The following is a 23,771-nucleotide window of genomic DNA, read 5'->3' as shown; positions in this document are numbered from 1 at the left end:
TTAGAGGAATACACATAAAGAGCTAGTTGTGTTCTGTTTACTTCTACTTTCAATTTGACTTAAATAGACATCTCAGGATGAACCTACGAGAGGGTAAGGGGAGAATTGGGCTGCCTGCAGGAAGTATGGTGGGGACTTTGGACCAGTTTTTAATTAGAGCTAGCTCGGTCCTTGCTCATGAGATAGCATTGACGGAGCGTCGTCTATCTCTTGATCCCCAACTGTCTAAACGATCATCGATGGGCGCTATAGCATCTGCAAGTACTCCTGACTGTTCTTTGGTTGTAGACTCTGACTCCCCTGATAAGGCAAGTAATGCTGGTCAGTTTGCTAATGGGCCATTGGAAACCTCTGAATCGTCGGTCACTGATAATACACTCTATCATGCGGAGTCGGTCCAGACGGATGCAGCACCCACCCAAAGCACCCTACCTCCACGTGTTGTTACAAGGTCAGCACCCCAATGTAAAAATAAAGTTCCTGCTCCAATTTCAGATCCAGCACTTAAAAGAAAGCAGGGAGGGGGGCCCCAGAGACAGAAATTGGCGAAAACTCAAAAGACAAACACTAATGGAGGAGGTACTACTTCAGCAATGGCAGCGACGGGGGAATCGGCTCTCAGTGTCCCTGGAATTTTTACCTCAGGGACTACAGATGTTTCCTCTGCTGAGGCTAATGAGGCTATGTGGAATAAACTGGGGGATTTAATTATAACATCTTTAACTCCTATTATCCACAGATTGACTAAGATTGAGGAGAGACTCAATAATTTCGAATTGAAGGTCATGATAAATCATAGTACTATAGAGGGTTTACTGACACAAGCCAACAGATTATCTACATCTAAAGAGCTGAGAAATGCATTAGAAACCAATTCCAAACCGCCAAATCCACCGTTAACTGGGCTGATGTCATTGCTGTCAGGGAAAAATGGTACTGTGTCTACTAACCATGAAGTTGGAGTAACAAATGTGGGAAGGGAAGTGGGTGAGACAGAGAATGTGCCTAGTGGTTATAGTCTAGTTAATCAGGAAGTTCGGGGAGGAGAGAAAACTAGATCATGTATAGGGCTAGTAGGTGAAAAAGTACAACAGCCAATTTCCCGTATACCAGCAAACCGGGATAGCCCTATACTAGGGCCTTGTGAACTAGGGTACCCACAAATGCACGAGGGACTGGAAAATAGCCCAGTCTTAGAAGGTTCTCAAGTCTTACACCTTCCCCCGGCAGCAGCCCCTTTGGTGGTGGTTTTGAAGAATGTCCCAGTATTACAGGAAGGTCAGATCGAAACCACCGATCAATTGATGGCTAAAACCATGCATTGGCTTACAACAAAACTGAAGGAGGTTGGGGTATGGGATTGGGATATCTGTAACCAGATAATCATGGTCAGACGATCTCCATGGATAGGTTACTCTATGAAGGATGGGAGAGGGGATTGTATAGTTGTTAACTTTAATAACAAGAAGGTCGTTAGATTTCTTCTAGACCATCTAGGTAGCATCAATCTAGAGTATCATACAATGAAAATCTCTCTCCTGCCCCTAGGGTTCTTTTATAGACCCCACCATACCCCTACGATGGGCTGGGCGATTTCGCGTCCAGTAAACCACCCAAGGGCACCCCACAGAATCCCACATAGACCACTTGACTTAAATTTAGCTAATAGATTTGCTCCTCTTTCTGGCTTGGATACATGTGACTGCCTACCAATTGCAAACTTGCCCCTGTTAGAGAACACTGCTGTTCGGTCCGCATCTCCCTTTGTGAATGATATGAGTCCTCAGCGAGCTATACCACCATCTCCCGAGAGCAGTTTGATTAGGTCTTTTTCAGATAAGAGTGTTAGCATTGCTCCCTCCTTATTAAATATAATGTCATGGAACATTGCTGGTCTACAAACAAAAATTAACTCTAGCGAGTGGTCGTGTTTTATAGAGAATCAAGACATCATTATGTTCCAGGAGACCTGGTCACTGAATAGGATTTTTCGTCCTGGGTATTTGGCTTTTGGTAAATCGGCTATTGCCAGTCATAAAGGGAGACCATCTGGGGGTTTGCTTACATGGGTTAGACAGCAGGCATGCTACCAGGTGGAAGAGCTAACAATAGATAACCCTGACATCCTGGTTATTAAAATTCGTTTTGAACACAGGCTAGATCTTATTTTTGCCAACGTCTACGCAAGAGGGCAAGCAGGAGGGAAAGCCTCTCCTACAATCTCTAAACTTGATTCATTCATCAAACCATTAAAAGGGGCAAACCATCTAGTAGTAGCGGGTGATTTTAATTGTACATTCGAGCCCATGGGTTTAGAAGATGGAAGCCTGTCCAGGGATGAGGATGTGACCTGGGGCATACCATCGCTGGAGCTTTCCCCGATTAATAAATGGTCAGAAGCGGTCCTCCAGTTAAAAAGTTTATCCCTGGAAATGGGCCGGAGGGCTGTAAATGGAAGGTCAAAATCAGACTTTGAGGGTACCCATACTTTTAATAATGGGATAAGAAGTAGCAGAATAGACTACTTCTTTATCAATTTGGAATTGGGGGTAAGGCTACAGGATATGAAGGTCCAGAATAGACCTGAAAGTTACCATGACCCCCTAATTTTAACACTTAAAACTATAGGGCAACCTACGGCAAGGGTAGATACTGAAATAGTCACAGCTGAAGTGACTATGTCCAATGACTGCCATAGATTAAAATGGGCATTGGTCTCCGAGGATGAGGGTACTATGGACCTGATAAAGCTAACCCTTGAAGATTCCTTATTAGTCCTTTCACAGCTTGATCTGCATGAGGCCTCTCTTCCTGCCCTCACAAAGGTTCATGAGGAGCTATTCATAAAGTTGAAAGCATTTTTTACAAAAAATAGGAGCTCCAAGCAGGCCATACAGAAATCTGCAAAATGATATGATGGGGCCATGCAGGGCTGCTTTTAGTCACCTCTCTCAAGCTGTTAGGTCAGGATTCCCGCGAGAAGTTAGGGAAGCTAGGGTCGCACATAAGGAAATTCAGCGAAGGGCAAAGAAGACCTTCAATGAAAAAAGATGGCAGGATTTATTAAATGCAAGTAATGGGAAAAACTGGGTGCGGTTCTGGCAGACAGTGAAATGTGGTGGTGGTGATACCAACTAATAATGTCCCTCCTGAAGCATGGGTCATGCACTATTAGACCCAGTTTGCTTCAATGAATAGTAGTTTAAGCCATTATCCACGATTAATGTGCAACACTATCCTAACTTTTGATATAGGGGAAATTGAGAGAGCCTTGGATAGTGTGGCAGCAGGTAGGGCTCCAGGCCCGGACTGCATCCCAGCGGATATTTTTAAATATGATAAGAAAAACTGTCTCAAATATATATATCATATGGCCAATGGACTTGCAAGAGGTGCTCCCTTGCCAGAATCCTGGCGCGGGGCAGAGATCATTCCTATTTATAAAAAAGGGGATCGTGCCTGCCCAAGTAACTACAGGCCCATAAGTCTCATAGATACCATGCAAAAGATTGTGGCCAGACTTGTGCTGAGCAGGGTAAATACCTGGATAGATGACCAAGAAATTCTATCCACGTTTCAAGCTGGCTTCCGCCCTCATGTCAGTACCATTGACCAGGTTTTTAGATTCATGATGATTTATTGGAATACTGTGGTTTTAACAGGGGGGCTCTCTATGCTGCATTTATAGATCTAAAGTCAGCATTTGATTTGGTGCCCCGCTCTAAGCTATGGGACTCACTTAAGGAAGTAGTGATGCCCCCTGAGATTTTAAATTTCATCATTAAACTTCATGAGTCTAACTATGCCCGGGTTCGGTGGGGTCGACAGGGAGAGATAACAGATAGGTTTCCTGTGACTAAGGGGGTACGGCAGGGCTGTGTTTTGGCCCCCACCCTTTTTTCTTTGTTTATAAATAATGTTATCTCATACTTCTCTGAATATCCAACTGATGCCCCTACTCTTGCTGGTGTGAGGGTTCCACTTTTAATGTTTGCAGACGATACTTTTATTTTATCTAAAACAAAAACAGGTCTGCAACGAGCCCTTGATAGATTCACTTTATTTTGCAATGACCATGAACTTATAGTTAATGTTGATAAGACTAAGTTCATGGTGCTGCATAAACATAAAATAGTTAAAGAGTTGTAATGAATGGTGCAACATTGGAAGAAACTGACACTTATACGTACTTGGGCGTAACAATGAGTAAGAGGATGAATTGGAAGCCTCAGTTAGATTTGCTAACCCTTCGGCATAATCAGTTGGCAGGGGCCCTTCTAAAAGAGCACCGGCTGTCTTACACCAAACCGGTAGGTCCAGCACTTGCCATATACAATGGGAAAATCAGGGCTTCCATAATTTATGGTGCAGAACTTTGGGGCTTCGATAACCTAGGCCCCTTAGTCCTGGCCCAAAATAAGTTTTTGAGATCTTTGACTGGCCTTCCCCAATCATCCCCCTCAAAACCCTATTTTTAGATCTGGGATGCACTTCCATTGAGGAGGCAGCGGGCTTTAGACCCCTCGCGTATTGGAGACGGCTTTGGACAACCCCTGAGTTAGTACCATATGCCAAAGCAGTTAAGTACATCAGAGAAGCTGACATGTCTTCAAAAATCATTTGGCTGTAAAAAATCAAAAGCATGCTGGTCGATATGGGGCTCAGGCACTTGTGGGAGGACCCAGAAGGAAATCAGTTTCCGTCTAAAAATGATTTTAAATCTCTTTATTGGGACATGGTCTGTCTTAAGTCCCTGTCACTGGTGGATAGTGCATCCCTGACAGACCTCTTTTTAGATCATAAGTATGAACACTGGTTTGAGGCCTATTGGGATGTCATTACGAGACCCGGTGACAGGAAACTGTATCACCAATTTAGAGTGGGTACCCTCCCCCTTAAAACTTTTACGGCAAAGTGGGGAGATGGAGACACAAAATGTACTGTGTGTACATCTCAGGATGAGTCCATACCCCATGTATTGTTTGTGTGCCCCGCGTATAAGGGTCCCCGGAATAAATGGATTAAGCCGATTTGCCATAATATTGGCACAAGAACATCCCAAATAGCATTGCGTATTTTAAAGACAGATACAAGGGAACCTGTAGTCATAGCTATGGCAACAATTTTGAGCTGGGCATGGGCCCTTAGAAGAAGTAGCTTGGTTGCTAATGCAGGCTCCATTTTGCATTCATGAAGTGAATAATATTATGCTGGATGATTCTCCTCTGATGGACATGTGGGAATATTGTCTTCTCTTTTATGTGGCTCACCTTTTTGATATAATTGTGCTTTGCAATGAATGTAAAATATTTCCTTTTTAATCTAATTAATGAATCTTTTTTTTAATAATAATAATCGAATTTATAAAGTGTGGTACACATGGTTTTATATAATGTTTTTATATGTGTCTCTTTTATGATTGAAAATTATTGAATAAAGAAATTGAATTGAAAGTCCAAGCGTACTGTGTCGAAGGCTTTTTCCCAGTCTACTGACATCAGCATCGCTTTGCGATCAGACTGTGCTACTGGGTGATACATGACATGATAAAGTCTTCTAAGGTTTTGTGAGGTGCTGCGTGTGGGGATGACTCCATTCTGATCTGTGTGTACTAATTCCTGCATGTGTGGGAGGAGCCTAAGGGCCAGCACTTCACTCAAAATGTTAAAGTCTAGGTTCAGCATAGAAACAGGGCTGTAATCTGCGACACCTGCACCCTGTTCCTTGCTTTTTGGTAGGGGTATGACTACAGTGTGCCTGGTAGACTCTGGAAGTGAACCAAGCCGAAAATCCTCCGCATATAATTTCTCAAGGTGAGGTGTTCGTGTTCCAAGGTATGCCACATAGAATTCAGCTGGCAGTCCATCTGGTCCTGGTGTTTTACCCGTTGCTATGCCCTTTACTGCAGCACGGATTTCCTGTATAGTGATAGGGGCCCCTAGTTCCCTATGGTGCTCCTCAGCTAATTGCTTTATCACTACCTGCGCCAGGTAGCTATCTAGTGCTTCCTCAATAAGGCAAGGGGGGCCCTGTACAAGGTCATATAATAATTACAGAATTCCTGATTTATCAGTGTGGGGGAAAGTATGGGCTGCCCACTGTGAGTATGTATCTTGGTGATGGATTCCCTTCTGGACTTGGGTTTAATGAGCCACGCCAGCATTACAGGCTAATTTACTTAAATCAAAAACAACCGGGGAAGCTCAACAAATGGTGATTCTCTAAACGATCTGCATGTGTAAGAATTGTATTCATTTCCTTACTTTATTTAAATCACTCCCTAAAAATGATTCCGGTATGGTTGTAAGAGAAACTCAAGATCCCAAAATCGCATTGTTTTATAAGATGCTACATTATTTAAAAAACACATACCTTCTCATTTCTTACATTTTTTATTTTAAAAAACACACAAATTCCAGTTATTAAAAATATTCTCATATAATGAAAAAAAACACAATGATTTTTTGGCATACCGTACCTATAACCAATACTCTTTCTCAGACACACGTTGCTTTTGGTTATAAACGTTCGGCAATGACATTCATGGACAAAATACAAATAATCATCCAACATTTTAAAGAATTAAATAATAATGTAACTGGGATATGGGTGGTTGATGCAACATGTTAATAAACATGGAAACAAAAGTAGAACAAGGAATTTCATAGCACATTCTGCTTATGAAACAGATGTTCATTGTCTGCCACAGCCTTATAGAAAGGATAAAAGGTTTACATTTACCACCGTTTATGCACATTCAAAGCAAATTTCAATTGTAGTTGACGGATTCCCCCAGATTATTCTCTGGTTCTTTATTTTGTGAAAAACAAATTACTTTCCTTTGATAAAAATCTTTATGGTGGAAATCTTCCTGCAGATTCCATACCTTCAGGTCATCTTGGTGACCTCCCGGTCAGTAACTATTCTGAGAACTATCGGTGAATAATAATCCTGCTTGGAAGGTTGCCCAAGTGACCACTAAAAGCAGAGGCATCACTGAAGTCCACTCGTACCAGGATGAATGTGTGAAAATGTAAATACTGGAGGTGAAGATGCAGAATTGTCAGAGCTTGTACGCAAGTCCCCAGTAGAGACAATGGGATCATACACGAATGTCTCAGACTCATTAAACAAGGGGAATATCCAAAACATGGCGAGATGAGCCACACAATTGACATAATCTTTTTAAGACGTAGAGGGTCGCTACAAGGCCAAAAGGGAAAAAAAGGCAAATGGAACCCACTACAAACTGCAGATACTGCCTGTGAGACTGCAAGACAGGTTTGCGAACATCTGGGTCCTGCAGGTAAGAAGTCCAGCAATATCACTGAATTTTGGTACTCCAGTGCAAGCAGGATCCAAGCAAAAGAGTGCGTTTAAACTTTGTCCTGTACACAAAGGCGTTCAGTAGTCGAGATGCAGAAAAGGCCCAAGGGAACTACTACTTCTTGGGGGCCAGCAAGTAATGGGAATAGCGTCCCTGATCATTGTTCAGTTCGGGAAACAGCATGATGGTTACAACATCCTCATCAGGACTGCCCCAACAAGGCTCCAATTTAGGAAAGAGTTGAAGAATCACCTCATTAAAGAACACTACATCACAATGCATTAATGGTTCACAACCCAGTTACTGCTCCTATCTCTTGCTGACGTTATGCTTGCCTTTGCCCCTGAACAGAATTCTGCTGCCTTTTGGTTAGGTGTGAGCTAGAGAAATTTAAATAGAGAGGGAGTTACCCCAATGTACATACAAAGGGAAGGGGTACAAATACAAAAGCAACACAAGAGTCCCTATATTTGAATCAGTAAATGAGTAAACTATTTACCCTGAACCAAGTGTCTCTATTGGTCTATTGCTACTCTGGCATAGGTGTCATGAAGAAAACTAATATTGTACTCCAACATTATGATTAAAATATAAAAACATAAAAAGGCAAAATTGAAAATGTACACAAAAAGTCTCTTCCACTTGTATTCATGAAAAATAGTTAAACTTTTTATTAAAATTCATGTTATAAAATACACAATCCATAAAAATAAGTATACTTGATCTTCCTCTCAGCTAAAAGGTTACAATCTAGATTCTCTGTCTACATAGAAAAAACTAAAAAAGTCGACGCAGCGTTTTGGTGACTTCTTTGATATTTTCACCTTCTTCAGAATAATACAAGTGTCATCAAATCTAAATGAAAAAATATTCCATTTAGATACATATACATATCAAATATTCATTTTTTTTTTAAAACCATTCTTACTTAATATTTTGCTCTCTAAAATTCTACCTATTACCACGAGTGCTAAAGCCTTTGTGTAATCATATGATATTACTTTTCATTTTCAAAACCCATAACTTTTGACCCCTCCATTTATTGACACTGTTTATTAAAGAGAAAAAAGTGGTATTTCTAGTTATACATTTATCTATGACATAGACAGACATAGGCCTAGTTCATTAAAATCCCCTCTGTCATTAGGCAAAGATATTTTCTGTCCAACATACTACAGATATTGTAATACATATAGGAAAGTCACTCAGTATTTGACAATTAATCATGAGTGCCGCGGTCTACTTCTATTTGATATTCAAACCATTTTTGTTGGTAACCTATACACCTTGTTCTATATAGAGTTGTGTCATACCTTATTATAATTTGGTATATATTCCCGTTATATCATCAGGGGTATAGGGGGCATCTTACCCTGCCACAGTCACAACCAATCCTGTTGGCAAAGACAGAAACATTATAGTCTTTATGTTTACAATTGACCTTTTAGTTAGTCGTGTGAGCCTCACAGCTTAGCATATTCAATTTTATAGGGCCCTTTCTAAACAGTAAATGTTATATCCAAAAACAACTTTGTTGGCATACCTTTTCAATTTGGTAATTTAAAAAAAAATTGGGTATATTCCTCTGTCCGTTGGGGCCACTGTAGTATAGGGAGTTCAGGGAATATAATTAAAACCCAAGGTGGGATATATTATGCTTTCCCTCTATGAGAAAAGAACATAGTTTCACTATTGCATAACATTTTATTATGTTTAATTAATTATTTACACAGTTACTTCACTCTATTTGGTATGGTAAAGAAGCTTACCCTTTTATTTATCGTGATGCCATTTGCATTGTGTCACACGTGTTAAGGCATTAACATCTGCGTTTTAACATTGGCGATGTTTGTAGATTTTTAAATTTTAAATCTGTAAAGCAGGGAAACATATTCTTTGTTTATTCGGGTTTAGAAAGGGTTTCCTAGTTTAGTCTCCAGGGATAAATCTAGCAAGGTGTGGTACTCTTTCTCGCTTGCTACAATTATTTCCCAAGGCTCCAACTATTGAAGACAACGCATTGAATCTTATGGTTATCCCCATGCTTTACATCTATCATTCTCCTGTCTATACTTAACTTTATTCACATGCCAAAAGAGTATTTAAAAGTATACTCTCTTTCATCAATAGATAAAAAACAGCGTTTAAGGCAGCGTTTTATATCACGAGTAGAGAAAGTTTTTCTTTTTTTAGAACAGCGCCAACCCAATCCTGGCCAGAACTGAGGCAGGGGGAGGGGGAGAGGGAGTTTTTTACTCTTAGAACCCACCGCAAAAACGCCCCTACATGAAGACCAGGAGTCAGACAGGATGGGATTAGATAGAAAAGCCCCGATTATCAACCTTTCTAGTAGGGTACTTACCAAAGAGGAAATATCCTTACTAGAAAAAGGATTAGGATTTGCTATCTGCACCCCAGTTGATAAATTTAATTTAGAAATAGACCCACAGAGCTTCTTTAGGAAAATTCGGCTGAATGATTTTTTTTAAAAACAAGGAGTATAATAGTTTTCGAAAAAGTGGTTGAAAAAAACATTGAAGACATGTTCACTAATAATTTATGGTGGCAAAATAATTTGAGCCACTCTGAAAAAACATCCCTTAAGAATTTAGAACAATGTGTAGAATTGACGATAAAACCAGGAGGTAAGGGTGGAAGCATCATTGTGATGGATACCACTGATTATAACAATAGGATGCTTACCCTTCTGAATAATGCAACACATTATCAGAAGTCTAGTAAAGAAGAGTGGGACACTCTAACTGATAAAGTCATGAGGCTTTTAGATTTTGCCAAAGAAGATGCTATTTTGTGTGTAGATGAATATAATTTTCTGAAGAACACTAACCCTAGACTACCAGCAATCTATGGCCTACCAAAGGTACATAAAGATTTATTGAACCCTCCCATGAGACCGATAGTCTCAAGTATTGACTCTCTGACGGAGCCACTTAGCAAATATGTCGACAAATTTCTCCAACCGTTAGTGGTACGACAGAACGCATACATAAAAGTTACAACAGCTATGATAATGAAAATTGAGAAACTACCATATAACCCTACATCTCAGTGGTTAGATACTTTGGACATAGAGGCCCTCTACACAAACATCCCACAGGATGATACCATCAGGCCTCTTAATGAATGATGCGGGTGATCTCTCTGCACATTCTGCATTCATAGTTGAATGTATTGAGATTATCCTTAAAAACAATATATTCTTATTCAGAACGGATCATTACAAACAAATCAAAGGGACCAGCATGGGGGCTACCTGCGCGCCGAGTCTGGCGTGTTTTGATGTAGCCGCTTTTGAAGATAGACATATTTTTAATACAGCCGCACCTTTATATGAAATTGTCTCATGCTGGTCCCGTTATATTGATGATGTTTTCTTCATTTGGTCAGGGGCAAAATCGACTCTCATTGAGTTCATAGAATGGTTAAATCTAGGAGACAAATTTAAAATTCATATCCACCATCAACAGAGCAAGTTGTGACTTCCTAGATATAAAAATAAAACATAATGAAGGGACTCTTCAGGTAGAACTGTTTACCAAACCCACGGATCGCAACACTATGCTCCATTACCAGAGCAACCATCCTGCTTGTCAAAGGGATAACATCCCCTTTGGAAAATATTAGAGGATAAGACGTAACTGTACAAATATTAAAGATTTTAATCAACATGCAGACCTCTTAACCAGAAAGCTCCTAGACAGGGGCTATCCGAAAAGACTCACCAGACAGGCTTATAAAAGAGCTAAATACCATGACAGAGATTCGCTTTTCAGTGTTGAAGATCCCAACACAGTTAAACCAGATCAGCGCCTAATATTGGTTACAAATTACAGCAGTGCCAGCAATAAGGTTAAAAACATTATAAATAGAAACTGGCAATTGCTTAATGAGGAAAATAATGTCAGACTTCAAAAACCTATGTTTTCTTTCCGGCGGAATTGCAGCATCCGAAATAAATTGGTACATACATATAGAGACGAGACAATGTGCAAACAACGGAGCATTAACAATGCCCCTTTTCCTGTAGGCAATTTTCCATGCAGTTCCTGCAACAACTGTAATACTATAATGAAAGGCAGTGTGGTTAACCTTAATGGTATCACACACTATGTCAAGAATTTCATCAATTGCAGGACTGCTAATATGATATATTTAATTATCTGCCCCTGCAACAAGGGATATATTGGGGAAACATTGCGAGAAATAAGGACAAGGATAACCAAATATAAATCGGCTATCAGGACAAAGAAAAAGACAGCACCCCTAGTAGAACATTGGGTCCAACACAATCACGCAGTTGATGATTTTAAATGGTGCGGTATTGAAGTGATTCAGCTAAGTGCATGTGGAGGTGATAACATTAGAAAAAGAAAAAAACATTAGTAAAAGAAAAAAACACGAACAGTTTTACATGTCTCGGTTTATTACATACAAAATTGGTCTGAATAATAAAGAGGAATGGGAAAGAATAATTTAAGGAATACAGCACTGAATTTTTATCACCCTATCCCTAATGGGAGAATTCAGTGTTGGTTTATGAATCAACTTACCTTATAGTTTAATGTCTACAACCATGCGGTTTTTCTAAGTGAAGATGAGACCAATGAATTGATGTGAAATTGAGTTTTATCTTTTTAGACCTTTCAATAGGTTCAGCACTATGGAGACATGAGTGACGTTTTTAAGCAACCATGATGTGGTACACGGACTATAAGGTCCCATGTTAATAATTGACTAAAAGAGCATTTAAATAATATTATTTAAACATACATTTATTTCATGATGGAACAACGAACATTAGGTTCTCTCGAATCGCATTTTCAAACGTGGATGCCGCTTTCCCGATTTTAACTATTTTTAGACTTCGAATTTCAAATAAAAAAAAAAAATCTTCTAGACTAGCCTAATCGGGTTATGTTATATATATAAAAAATAAACAAGAAAATTGTCCCTAACAAACAACACTCTAATACGATTTTGCTCCATGAAATAGGAATTAAATGGTTAAACTGTCCATTCAAATATTGCCGCCGCATAGTACATTATTGCTATTCGATAAAACAGTGCATATACCGAAAGTGTTTTTTTAAAAATGCTTATAAATACACTATAATTGTTGTCCTTTTAAAAAAATAATAAACAAGAATATTGTGTCGATAAAACAATTATAAGTTTTAAACAACAATCAGACGGGCGGTTCCTTTTTTAGTATAAATAGCCCCCTACTCCGGAACTATTTCATACTTTGAACCCGGAAGTCCGTTTGGAGCAGGGAGGCCGTCAATCCACAATCTGGTGAGTCGGAAATAGAATGTTCCCTTTTTTATTTCCCCGTTTGATTCGTGTTAGTTTAGCTAGTAGACCCCTGTATTGGATAGAGAGGGGTTCTATACACAGAATCCTGTTGCGTATGCAGCGATAAGAGCGATAAGGTTTTAAAGAAATTGCCTACCCCACATTTTGCGAACTGCCGCTCACTTTATAAACATAGACGAGAGGTCGATCTCTTCAGGATAAATAGCTTGCCATAACATGAGAATAATAGATGTAAAGCGTGGGGATAACCATTAGATTCAATGCGTTGTCTTCAATAGTTGGAGTCTTTGGGAAATAATTTTAGCAAGCGAGAACGAGTACAACACCTTGCTAGATTTATCCCTGGAGGCTAAACTAGGAAACACTATGAAAACCCGAATAAACAAAGAATATGTTTCCCTGCTTTACAGATTTTTAATTGAAAAATCTACAAACATCGCCAATGTTAAAACGCAGATGTTAATGCCTTAACACGTCTGACCCAATGCAAATGGCATCACGATAAATAAAAGGGTAAGCTTATTTACCATACCAAATAGAGTGAAGTAACTGTGTAAATAATTAAACATAATAAAATGTTATGCAATAGTGAAACTATGTTCTTTTCTCATAGAGGGAAAGCATAATATATCCCTCGCTTGGGTTTTAATTTTATTCCCTGAACTCCCTATACTATGGTGGCCCCAACGGACAGAGGAATATACCAAATTTAAAAAAAATTACCAAATTGAAAAGGTATGCCAACAAAGTTGTTTTTTAGATATAACATTTACCGTTTAGAAAGGGCCCTATAAAATTGAATATGCTAAGCTGTGAGACTCACATGACTAACTAAAAGGTCAATTATAAACATAAAGACTATAATGTTTCTGTCTTTGCCAACAGGATTGGTTGTGACTGTGGCAGGGTAAGATGCCCCCTATACACCTGATGATATAACGGGAATATATACCAAATCATAATAAGGTATGACACAACTCTATATAGAACAAGGTGTATAGTTTACCAACAAAAATGGTTTGAATATCAAATAGAAGTAGACCGCGGCACTCATGATTAATTGTCAAATACTGAGTGGCTTTGTCTGTATTACAATATCTGTAGTATGTTGGACAGAAAATATCTTTGCCTAATGACAGAGGGGATTTTAATGAACTAGGCCTATGTCTGTCTATGTGAAAGATACGTTTATAACTAGAAATACTACTTTTTTCTCTTCGATAAACCAAGTGTCAAAGAATGGAGGGGTCAAAAGTTATGGGTTTTGAAAATGAAAAGTAATATCATATGCTTAAGTAAGAATGTTTTTTTTAAAAAAAATGAATATTTGAAATGTACATGTATCTAAATGGAATATTTTTTCATTTAGATTTGATGAAACTTGTATAGTCCTGAAGAAGGTGTAAATATCAAAGAAGTCACCGAAACGCTGCATCGACTTTTTTAGTTTTATCTATATAAACAGAGAATCTAGATTGTAACGTTTATGTGGGAGGAAGATCAAGTATACTCATTTTTATGAATTGTTTATTTTATAACATGAATTTTAATAAAAAGTTTTAACTATTTTTCATGAATACAAGTGGAAGAGACTTTTTGTGTACATTTTCAATTTTGCCTTTTTATGTTTTTATATTTTAATCATAATGTTGGAGTAAAATATTAGTTTTCTTCATGACACCTATGCCAGAGTAGCAATAGACCAATAGAGACACTTGGTTTCAGGGTACATAGTTTACTCATTTCCTGATTCAAATATAGGGACTCTTGTGTTGCTTTTGAGCTAGCGAAATACCATATACATAAACATAGATGATTCCATTGCTCAGGAAGGTCAACATCTCCCAAGAAAGAATCTGGGAGCATCCTGAGAAGGAACATCCTGAAATGAACAGGCAAAATGAGGACACAATGGTCCTAAGTAATAGTCCACCAATTTTCTGAAACTGTGAGAAAACCCACCGCACTGGGTATACTTATTTGTTTGAGAGAGACCAAAAGAGGTTTTGCAGCAGAAGTGAGGAAGGGGAACCCTGCTGCTACTGTTAGGATCTCCCTCTGACACTATCTCAGCCCCTGAAGCTGCAAAAAATAATGCTTTAATTTTTCTCCTGCTGTATTGTTCAGCTTACAGCACAAGCCTTCGGCATGCTCTCTGAAAGACTCCAAGAGCATTGGCAAGCAAACATAATTGTAAGTGAAACACCATCTATTGTCTGCTTGTTTGTGGGCTTTTACTGATAGAATGTTTACTCCTGTCATAGTGCTACTTAATATGCACACACCAGCTACAGATAGTGAAAATATTTTGATTACAGCTCATAGGCTAATCAGATCATGTGTGCGTTTTCTCACCTCTGTGTAGTTCCAGCTGGAGTCCGGTACTCGGTTTGTATGTGAGCCCCAGTGGACAGGGCTACTGCTCTTCCAAACGGGGGGAGCAAAGGACTGTTGAAATGTCTCTTCATCATTCTCATCCTCATCCTCATCTTCATCATCATCATCAGTGGCTGCTTTATTGGCGGTGCTTTTTCTAAAATAATATAAAACATTTGCGATAATATTAAACGAAAAAGAATTATTTTGGGATACAAATTAATAATGCATGACGTACAGAAGAAACCTGTCTTACCAAATTTTGGAAACAAATAACTGAACAAATAACTAACTGGCTCATAAAAGGCAATAAATGGTTCCCAAATTCAGGCACATAAGGGTTATGGGGAATCAGAAAGTAAGCAATGCTGATTCTATTTAATAACTGCAAAGTTTGACATGAAATTGACTCATCATTCTTTATTTACAGTGCTGTGCTGGTGTAGAAACAGCAAAGTAGTGTCATTAAAGTCAAATATTAAGATTTTTGGAAATTCATTCAGCATTTTGTGGCAATGGAGAAACATATGAACAGCAAGAGATTCACCATTATGGACATAGTATGAAATGTACTGCACAGTATAGACCCTACCTAGTGTTGGTGGATTTATAAGAGGGTATGTTCTACCCTATTTGCATTTCAAATAACTGAGAGTGAAAACTAAAAATAAAAACTTGAGTGCCAATGGAGAAACCTGACTGGTAAAAAAGTGAACCTATCAAACTGTTTAATCTGGACCCTCTTCTTTGTAAAGGCAGAAGTGAAAAGTGGAAGCTTCGATGATATCTCACAAAAGTAAACCACAGAGAGTATGTATGAATGCATTAGGTGATAACAGTTTTATCTAGTAAGGTGTATTTTAGTGGGGTAATCTAGGTCTTACTCTTTGTGTGATTATTCATATAATAATAATAATAATAACGAAACAAATACGAGATGTATGGATTCACATTTTCTTCACAACATTTGAGAGTTCCTAAAATAAATATACATTGTTAAATCAAGAAAGGACAAGCTATGTGGATCTAAGCAATTTGTTTCAAGTGAATGGGAAAATACATTTCTGTAAACTTTGTTCTCCATCATGGATGTTCTCTCTAAATTCACAAAAGCCTGTTGGATGTAGGTGGTGGTTTTTGCTTTGAAAATACAATAAAAAGAAGTAAACCATAAATTTACAAATAGAATATCTTTACACATGTGGGATCTTGGAATCCAACTTTAAATATTGCTTTTCCAATTTTAACAACTTTAAAATAAAGAAAGCATGACAGCAGCCAGAACCATTTCCATTCTTTTAACGCAGCACATTAAAACAAAATCAATCATTACAGTGTACATTTGACTGAAAGCACCACACTAAAGCTACATTTTTAAATCTTAAATATAAAGAGAGGAATGTCCCTCCCATGCTAAGGAGATTATGGATTGAAAAGGCTACGGACACTATAAGGAATACAGGACCTGTCCTTTACCACCAAGTTACAGAGCTAATGAGGTATCTCTCTGTTGGAACAGAGCACCAGTCAAACTAGGATTCTTGTACACAGCAAGGTGAGTGTGCTGGCTATGGGTTAATAGACCATATCCCTGATGGAGAACTAGGATTAAAGATAAGCAAGGAATGGTTTCTTACCTGTCATCCTAGTTCTCAATCAGGGGGAATCTCCACTGAAATTATAAGCACTAAATAGTCCCGCCCACGTGCGGAGATCTTGGAGCAGTTATTTCATAGTCAAATCTACTTCGCCTTACATTGGAAAGGCCAGGGAACATATGTGACAGACATTTTGATATGTTACATTTTAGCAGCCTTAAAAAGAGGCTATATGGACAATGTTTATGGAATTACTTTCAACTTTAGAAGGAAAAAATGGTAATACCCTTAAAAATCACTTAAAATTGAAAAGTGATCTTTTGTAAAACATCCTTTACAAATGCTTTTTACTTCTATTTAAAATAAAGTAAAGAATAATAATAATAAGCAATGTAGCCTGTAAAGACTGAAGAATTGAAAACAATAAATAGGACACTGAGCCTTTAAGGGCCTTCTAACCGCCTTCTGACCACCAGTGTCCCATAATGCTCTGGAGGTGACAGTTTACTCCATTTTGTTTGACAAGTGACTTAGCAGTATAGTGGTATACATGTATTATCTCTTCTGTCAGGGAGGAGGGATGGTTGATTATTATTTAAATGGAGATTCCCCTGACAGAGAACTAGGATTACATAAAAAGAAATCCTTGCTTCTCAGGGGATCTCCGTTCATAATCATAAACACTCAAAAATTCAGCGAAGGAAGAGATAACACAGGAGAAAAGTAAAATTAGGCAAACACATTTTTTAGAGATGTTTGCCCCACCTAGGTATCAGCCTTATTGCCCGAATCAAGACAATAGTGGCTCAAAGAGGTGTACTCATCTCCAAGTTGCAGCCTTGCAAATCTCAGCAATTGGAATGTTCCCTAAACAAAGCAGCCATAGTGTATTTACCCCTGGTGGAGTGGGCACTAGGTCTAGCAGATAGGGGTTTGTTTGCTTTTTGATAACAAAGCAATATGCAGTAGATAATCTATCTAGATAAGAATTGTTTGGAAGTGATATATTCTGTCCATAGAAGACCCTAGCTGACAAAGAGTTGCTCTGATTTTCTTAACGATTTTGTCCTATCTAGATGGTACTTTAAAAACCCTTCTAAAATTGAGAATGTGGAGAGATCTCTCTGCAGGATAAGACGGATTTTGAGAGACAGTAGGTAAAGTACTAGTCTGATTAACAAGGAAATCTGAGACCACCTTACGGAGGAATTTAGTATGGGTCCTCATCACTACCTTGTAGCTATGGAATACTGTGTAAGGTTCATGTGAACAGAGAGCCTTTATTTAACTAACTCTGCGAGCTGAAATGGCTACCAAGAAGAAAGTCTTCCAGGAGAGGTGTTGGAGAGATGCTTTATGAATGGGTTCAAAGGGAGGGTCCATCAGGTGAGAGAGGACAATATATAACTACCATGGAGGAGACGGTCTCCCAAGGAAAGGATATATCTTCTTAATGCCTTCCAGAAAATCTTTAAATGACAGGCATTGTGAAAAAGAATGCTTGTGAAGGGCTTTTTCGATAAGCTCTGATAACTGTGAGATGTTCTCTAACTGAGGAGAAATTTTATTTCGCTTTAGCGAGATGTAGAAGATATGGAAGAATAGCCTCTTCCTGACAAGTAAGAGGATTGACATTGTTCTGAGAACACCACATGCAGAACCTCCTCTATTTTAAGCAATAAGAAGTCCCAGTAGATGGTCTCTTGGCTTCTCTTAGCACATCCATGCACTCCTGAGAAGGTTTAGGTGGCCATATTGTTTGAGTTCAGGAGCCATGCAGTCAAGTTCAGAGAGGGAAGGTTGAGATGTTGAATCTGGCATCTGAACTTCTGTAGAAGATCTGGTCTGCACAGCAGCTTCTTGTATGGACACTCTGAAAGGTGAAGGAGATCCGTGTAGCACCACTGTCGCTTCCATTCTGAAGCAATGAGAATCAAGGCAAGATGGCCGCCGACTATCCGTAGGAAGCAGCAGCCCCTAGACCTGCTCCCGATAATTTTCTATTGAAGATACACTGATGTGATGGAATCTCAATTGGAAAGTTTGGAGAGTAAGGGGGAGTGAATTGAGTCAAAGAAACCGAGAGGGCATTGAAGAGAAGAGATGCTCTGGGAGCCAAACATCTTTGCATCCTGGCTGATTAAGAGATTGGGTAAGAAGCGGACTGCACGGAGCAAGCTGACGGCGTTGATAAAGCTGGTGGTCAACTGTGTCTCAGAATATCACCCAAGGGGCAGAAGTGACCTCAGTCGTGACATGGCCCCGAAAGTACAGAGGGCAGTGAAGGAGGTCGCAGGAAGACAAGAGGCGCCGGGGAGCGACTCTGATATGCCAGCCGCAAACCTAAGAGCCAAAAATCACCGGAAGGGACAGGCACGAAAAGAGGCTGCTAGACTGCGTGAGGAGGAGCGCTTGGCTGCAAGCGAGAGGCGAAGACAGGATCGAGAGGTCGAACACAGTAGGAGGAAGGTGCGGCCTGGAAAAGGAGCATCCAACAGAGTTACGATTGGCGAGAGGCAGAAAGATAGCTCCTTTCGGCAATCGACATTATATGAATCTTTTACCTTGGTTCACCCGGAGCTAATTTTGGTAACTGCACCTGTTGACGGACTTGCAGAGGGAGAAGCTACGGGAGAGACGCTGGCGGTAACTCTGGGGATGACGGCGGCTCAATTGGAGGCCCCAGCAGCGCCTGCGGAGATGAAAGCTGTGGAAGGGATGCCGGTGTCAGCAGCAGCAGCTGCTCCGTTACTGGCCTCAACAGAAGTTACAGAGCTAGTTGACATCGCTCCTCTTGTAGGAGGAGCAGGCGGGGGTGACGTGATCGACGCGCAAGCTGTCAGCGCGCAGTCAGACTTTGCGGAGATTCAAACACCGGCATCGACACCAATAGCAGCAGCGGATGACAGGGGAGTAGGAGAATCGCTCGGTGAGGCTGATTTGTTGGCTGCAACAAAATCTTCGGAGGTGGAAACAAATTTGCTGGAGGGTAGCCCCAGGCGGGGTGACAGGCAAATAGCTGGGAGCGCAGGAAGGAAAAAGGAGACGGAGACGGAGGGTTGGAAGGATGGTGCGCTTGCTACAATAAATAATCAGTCCCTTGGCTCTGGCTATGAGGAGAATGGGTCAACTCCTAAGAATCAAGATGCATCGCTTAACTCCCAAGAGAAGCAAAGGAAGGAGGATGGCGGTAAAAACGGTGGGAGTAGCAGCGCCATTGCCACTACACAGAAAGATGTTCAAGTTGTGAATAGATCTACAATTCATGATAATTTAATCAACTGGGATTGTGTGACTAACCAGTCACAGTCAGCAATCGGTGGCGCATTAGTCGTAAGGAGTAAATCCATAAGAGACACCCATGTTGGAAACAGAGGTATTAGAGATACTCAGTTGAGATCTACGGGCTCACCGAGCGACGATTGCTTTTACACAGGAGTTGATGAAAAGGATGGGGGGCTAGAGGACACGGGCTCCAGTACTGGTTCATCTACAGATTTCTCGGTGGAGAGCTACTCAGAGGACTTAGACTCAGAGGCCTCAGAGATGTCAGAGGCGATGGTGGGGAAAAATACTGCTTCAAGGAAGAATCACGCAGTGAAGTCAAAGGTGAATCCCAGCAGACCAAGGGGGGGGGCCGCGAAGGAGAACAAAAAAGATGGGGTATCCACCACAAGGAGATATTGCAAAGAGGTTAGTGTGGGAGGCGTCAGCTACCTCACAATCGATCTTGGGGGGTGCCTCAGGCGGAAAACAGCTACACTCAATCCAGGAAAAAGCCGGAGGGCAACCTACTGGTCAAATGGAGGGGCACACGGATAAGTTTGATTTGTTACTCACAACTCTGAAACAGATCCAGGGAGAGGCTCGCTTGGAGAGCAAAAGGGCAAAACATGCGAATAAAAAAATTCAGACCTCGCTCCGCAAGGTCGATAAGCTATATGAAAAAGTATCTAGTAGACTTGAGGAAGTTGAAGAGAGAACTGGCAAAGTGGAGGAGGAGGTGGTGACGCTGCAAGAGTTTAGACAAAAGCAGGAGAAAACAGCATTGGATGTCCTCTGGAAGCTTGAAGATCTTGAGAACAGGCAGAGGCGTAATAACATAAGAATTCTTGGTGTGGAGGAAGGGAGGGAAGAGGGAGACATGCGGGCTTTTGTGGTGGAGTTGTTGAAAGGTGCGTTCCCGGAGATGGATAACTGGGACTGGGATAAGGAGGTGCAGCGCGCACATAGATTTCCGCTGGTTCAGAGGAAGAATATGTCAGGAGCCAAATCTAGAGCCATTTTAGTCTATGTGGGGAGCTACTTACTGAGGGAGGAGATAATCATGAAAGCCAAACCAATGAAGAAACGAACATATAAAGATATCTCCTTCTTTGCCCGCCCAACCTTTTGCCACAAAACAGTTGAGAGAAGATGGCAAATGAGGCAACTTATTACACCGTTTCAGAACATTGGGTGTGAAGCGTATTTAATGTTCCCATCACGTCTTAAAGTTATCGTTAACGGACAGACCAGGGTGTTCTTCTCAGAAATTGTGGCACAGGAATATTTAATTTTTTTGAAGGAAGAGAAGGGGCGAAGGGGAGAAAGGGAACAAAACAGGCAAAGTGATCGAGTTGCAGCTATCAGGAACACAGAACGCCTGACATAGTATCATCCATAGTGACATAGCAATATCCCCCCCCAAAAAAAAAAAGGGGGGGGGGGGAAAAGAAAAAAGAAGTTAAGAGTAAAAAGAAATGAAATGAAATGAAATGAAATGAAAAGAGGGGAAATAGATCTGACTACAAAAAGTGGGGTTATCACATCAGTGTAGAATGATTTGAAGGCTTAAGATGCGTGGGCAGGTTGGGGGTGCTTCCCGGGAGGACCGGCTGTCACACATAGGTCGGGATCGAACTATTTGCCAGTAAGGAGGGGGGGGAGGGGAGAGTGGGTTGGGGCACTTGGGGGGGTACAAGGCACGGTGTGCATAGAACAGGTAGGGCTAAAGAGGCAGAAGAGGCAAAACAGGCAAGGAGGATATAAGGAGAGGGTAAGAAAGCTGTCAGCAGGTTCAAGTAACTGGAAAACGGCGAGTACATGCAAGCAGAGGGAGGCTAATCTAGGGGGGGAGGGTCAGAAACCAAAAAAGATAATTCAAGGAAGGAGAAAGGATGCGAGTAATGATATCTCTGGGTCCTCATGGGTATTAGGTGTGGAACGTGTGTGGGCTAAATGATGCACAAAAAAGAATGAGAATCTCCATTGCCTTAAGGCAAATGAATGTTGATCTGGTTTTCATGCAGGAGACACATATAATGGACACGCAGGTGTACCTGTTGAATCAGCTGGGATTTTACTTATTAGTGCCTCCAAACAGGGGGTGAAGAAGAGAGGGGTAGCTATCCTTGCTAGGAATAGGAATATTGCGGTAAGGAAGAAAGCGCAGGATCAGTGGGGGCGGTGGGCTATGGTAGAGTGTCTCTTGGATGGGGTATGGACCACGCTTATATCTGTATATGGGTCCACGGAAGATGATCCGGAAATCTTTCAATTCTTAGATGTAGAATTGGCTACCTGGGCCCCGAGAGTTATTATAGCAGGGGATTTTAATATTAACGGGTCAGATGGGCTAGGGCAAGGCTCCTTTGGTAAATATAAAGGAAGGAAGAAAAGAGTGAGCCGGGCATTGGAAAACTTAATTGTAAATAATGCCCTAATAGATGTCTGGGGGATTAAACGGATGGCTGACAAGGGGTACACATATTATTCAGCCCCACATCAAGTGTGTGTCAGGTTAGATTATTTTTTGGTCCCTAGCTCTGATGTCTCGAATGTACAGATAGGTAAATTACCAAGGATATTTAGCGATCATAACCCACTAATACTTACAATTTTAAGTAAAACAAATGAGAGACAGCGTACTAATTGGACGTTTGAAAGGGGACTGTTAAAAGATGAGGGTTATGTAGGACACATGACTAAGTGGATCAAAGATTTCTTCCTGATTAATAGAGGTAGTGCGGCAGAGGGGGTGGTTTGGGATGCCTTTAAGGCAGGAATCCGGGGCGAGACAATGAGCTTCAGCTCCTATAAACAGAAGCAAGAACGTTCAAGGGGCGAGGAGGCAAAGGGAAAAGTGATCGAGGCGGAGGCAGAACTAGAAAGTTGTCTTTTGAATGGGATCCAAATTGACAATGCATGGAATGAGCTACTCAAGGTTAAAGGGGAGGCTGAAAGGGATGTGGCTATTAAAGCGGCAGAATTGTTCACGTCAAAAAGGGAGAAGTGTTATGAGTGTAGTGAAGCCGTAGGTAGACACCTTGCTGTTCGGGCAAGACAGCAAGAGTCTGCGGGAATAATAAGGGAGATAAGGGATACAGCGGGCGGGCTACATACGGACTCGGAGGAAATTAGAGATGTATTCAGGAGCTTTTATGAGAGGCTATACACTGATGATCTGGGGGATATTGATAAACGGGCTTTGAATGAGTATTTTGAAGGGATACCTGGGGAAGCATTGGAGGAGGAGGACTCGGAGTGTTTGGAGGGGACATTGCAATTAGAAGAAATAAAAGAGGCAGTTTGGAATTTGCCGGCGGGCAAGGCAGCAGGACCGGATCAAATCCCGGTTGAATTTTATTGGGTTTTCTGGGGGGTACTGAAGGAGGTTATAACAAATATAATGCAGCAGGCGCAAGCAGGATCCCCAATCCCTGCATCGTGGGGGGGTGCGGTGATTGTGTTAATACTTAAAAAAGGGAAACCTCCGGTGGAGCCTGGGTCTTATAGACCAATCACTTTAATGAACTCCGATGCCAAAGTATTTTCTAAGGCATTGGCAACAAGACTAGCAGGAGTGATTGCTAACACTGTGAGCAGAATGCAACATGGTTTCATTCCAGGAAGGGGGACAACTCATCATATTCGTAAAGTGATTACTCTATTTGACGCGACGGAAGTTACAGGAGACCCGATGGCTGTTATGCTACTGGATGCGGAAAAAGCGTTCGATCGGGTCTCCTGGGGCTATCTATGGGGGGCATTGGAAAGATCTGGTGTAAAGCAGGGATTTATTAAATCAATTAAGGCATTGTATCTGAATCCTGTTGCCTCCGTTCGGGTCAACGCAGGGTGTACGAGGCAAT

At 40.7% G+C, this 23,771-nt stretch overlaps 1 protein-coding gene across 1 annotated transcript in view; it reads right to left on the bottom strand.

The window, feature by feature from the left end:
• Positions 1-23,771, bottom strand: part of LOC146784184 (uncharacterized) — a 739,190-nt gene that overhangs the window by 408,587 nt on the left and 306,832 nt on the right. Inside the window, exon 10 of the mRNA XM_085632912.1 lies at positions 15,020-15,197. Coding sequence (XP_085489038.1) covers positions 15,020-15,197 — 178 coding nt within the window. The remainder of the gene's footprint in view (positions 1-15,019; positions 15,198-23,771) is intronic.

This window comes from Triturus cristatus, chromosome 11 (genome assembly GCF_964204655.1).
Source record: "Triturus cristatus chromosome 11, aTriCri1.1, whole genome shotgun sequence".
NCBI lineage: Eukaryota > Metazoa > Chordata > Amphibia > Caudata > Salamandridae > Triturus > Triturus cristatus.
This window is presented reverse-complemented; position numbering and strand designations above follow the sequence as displayed.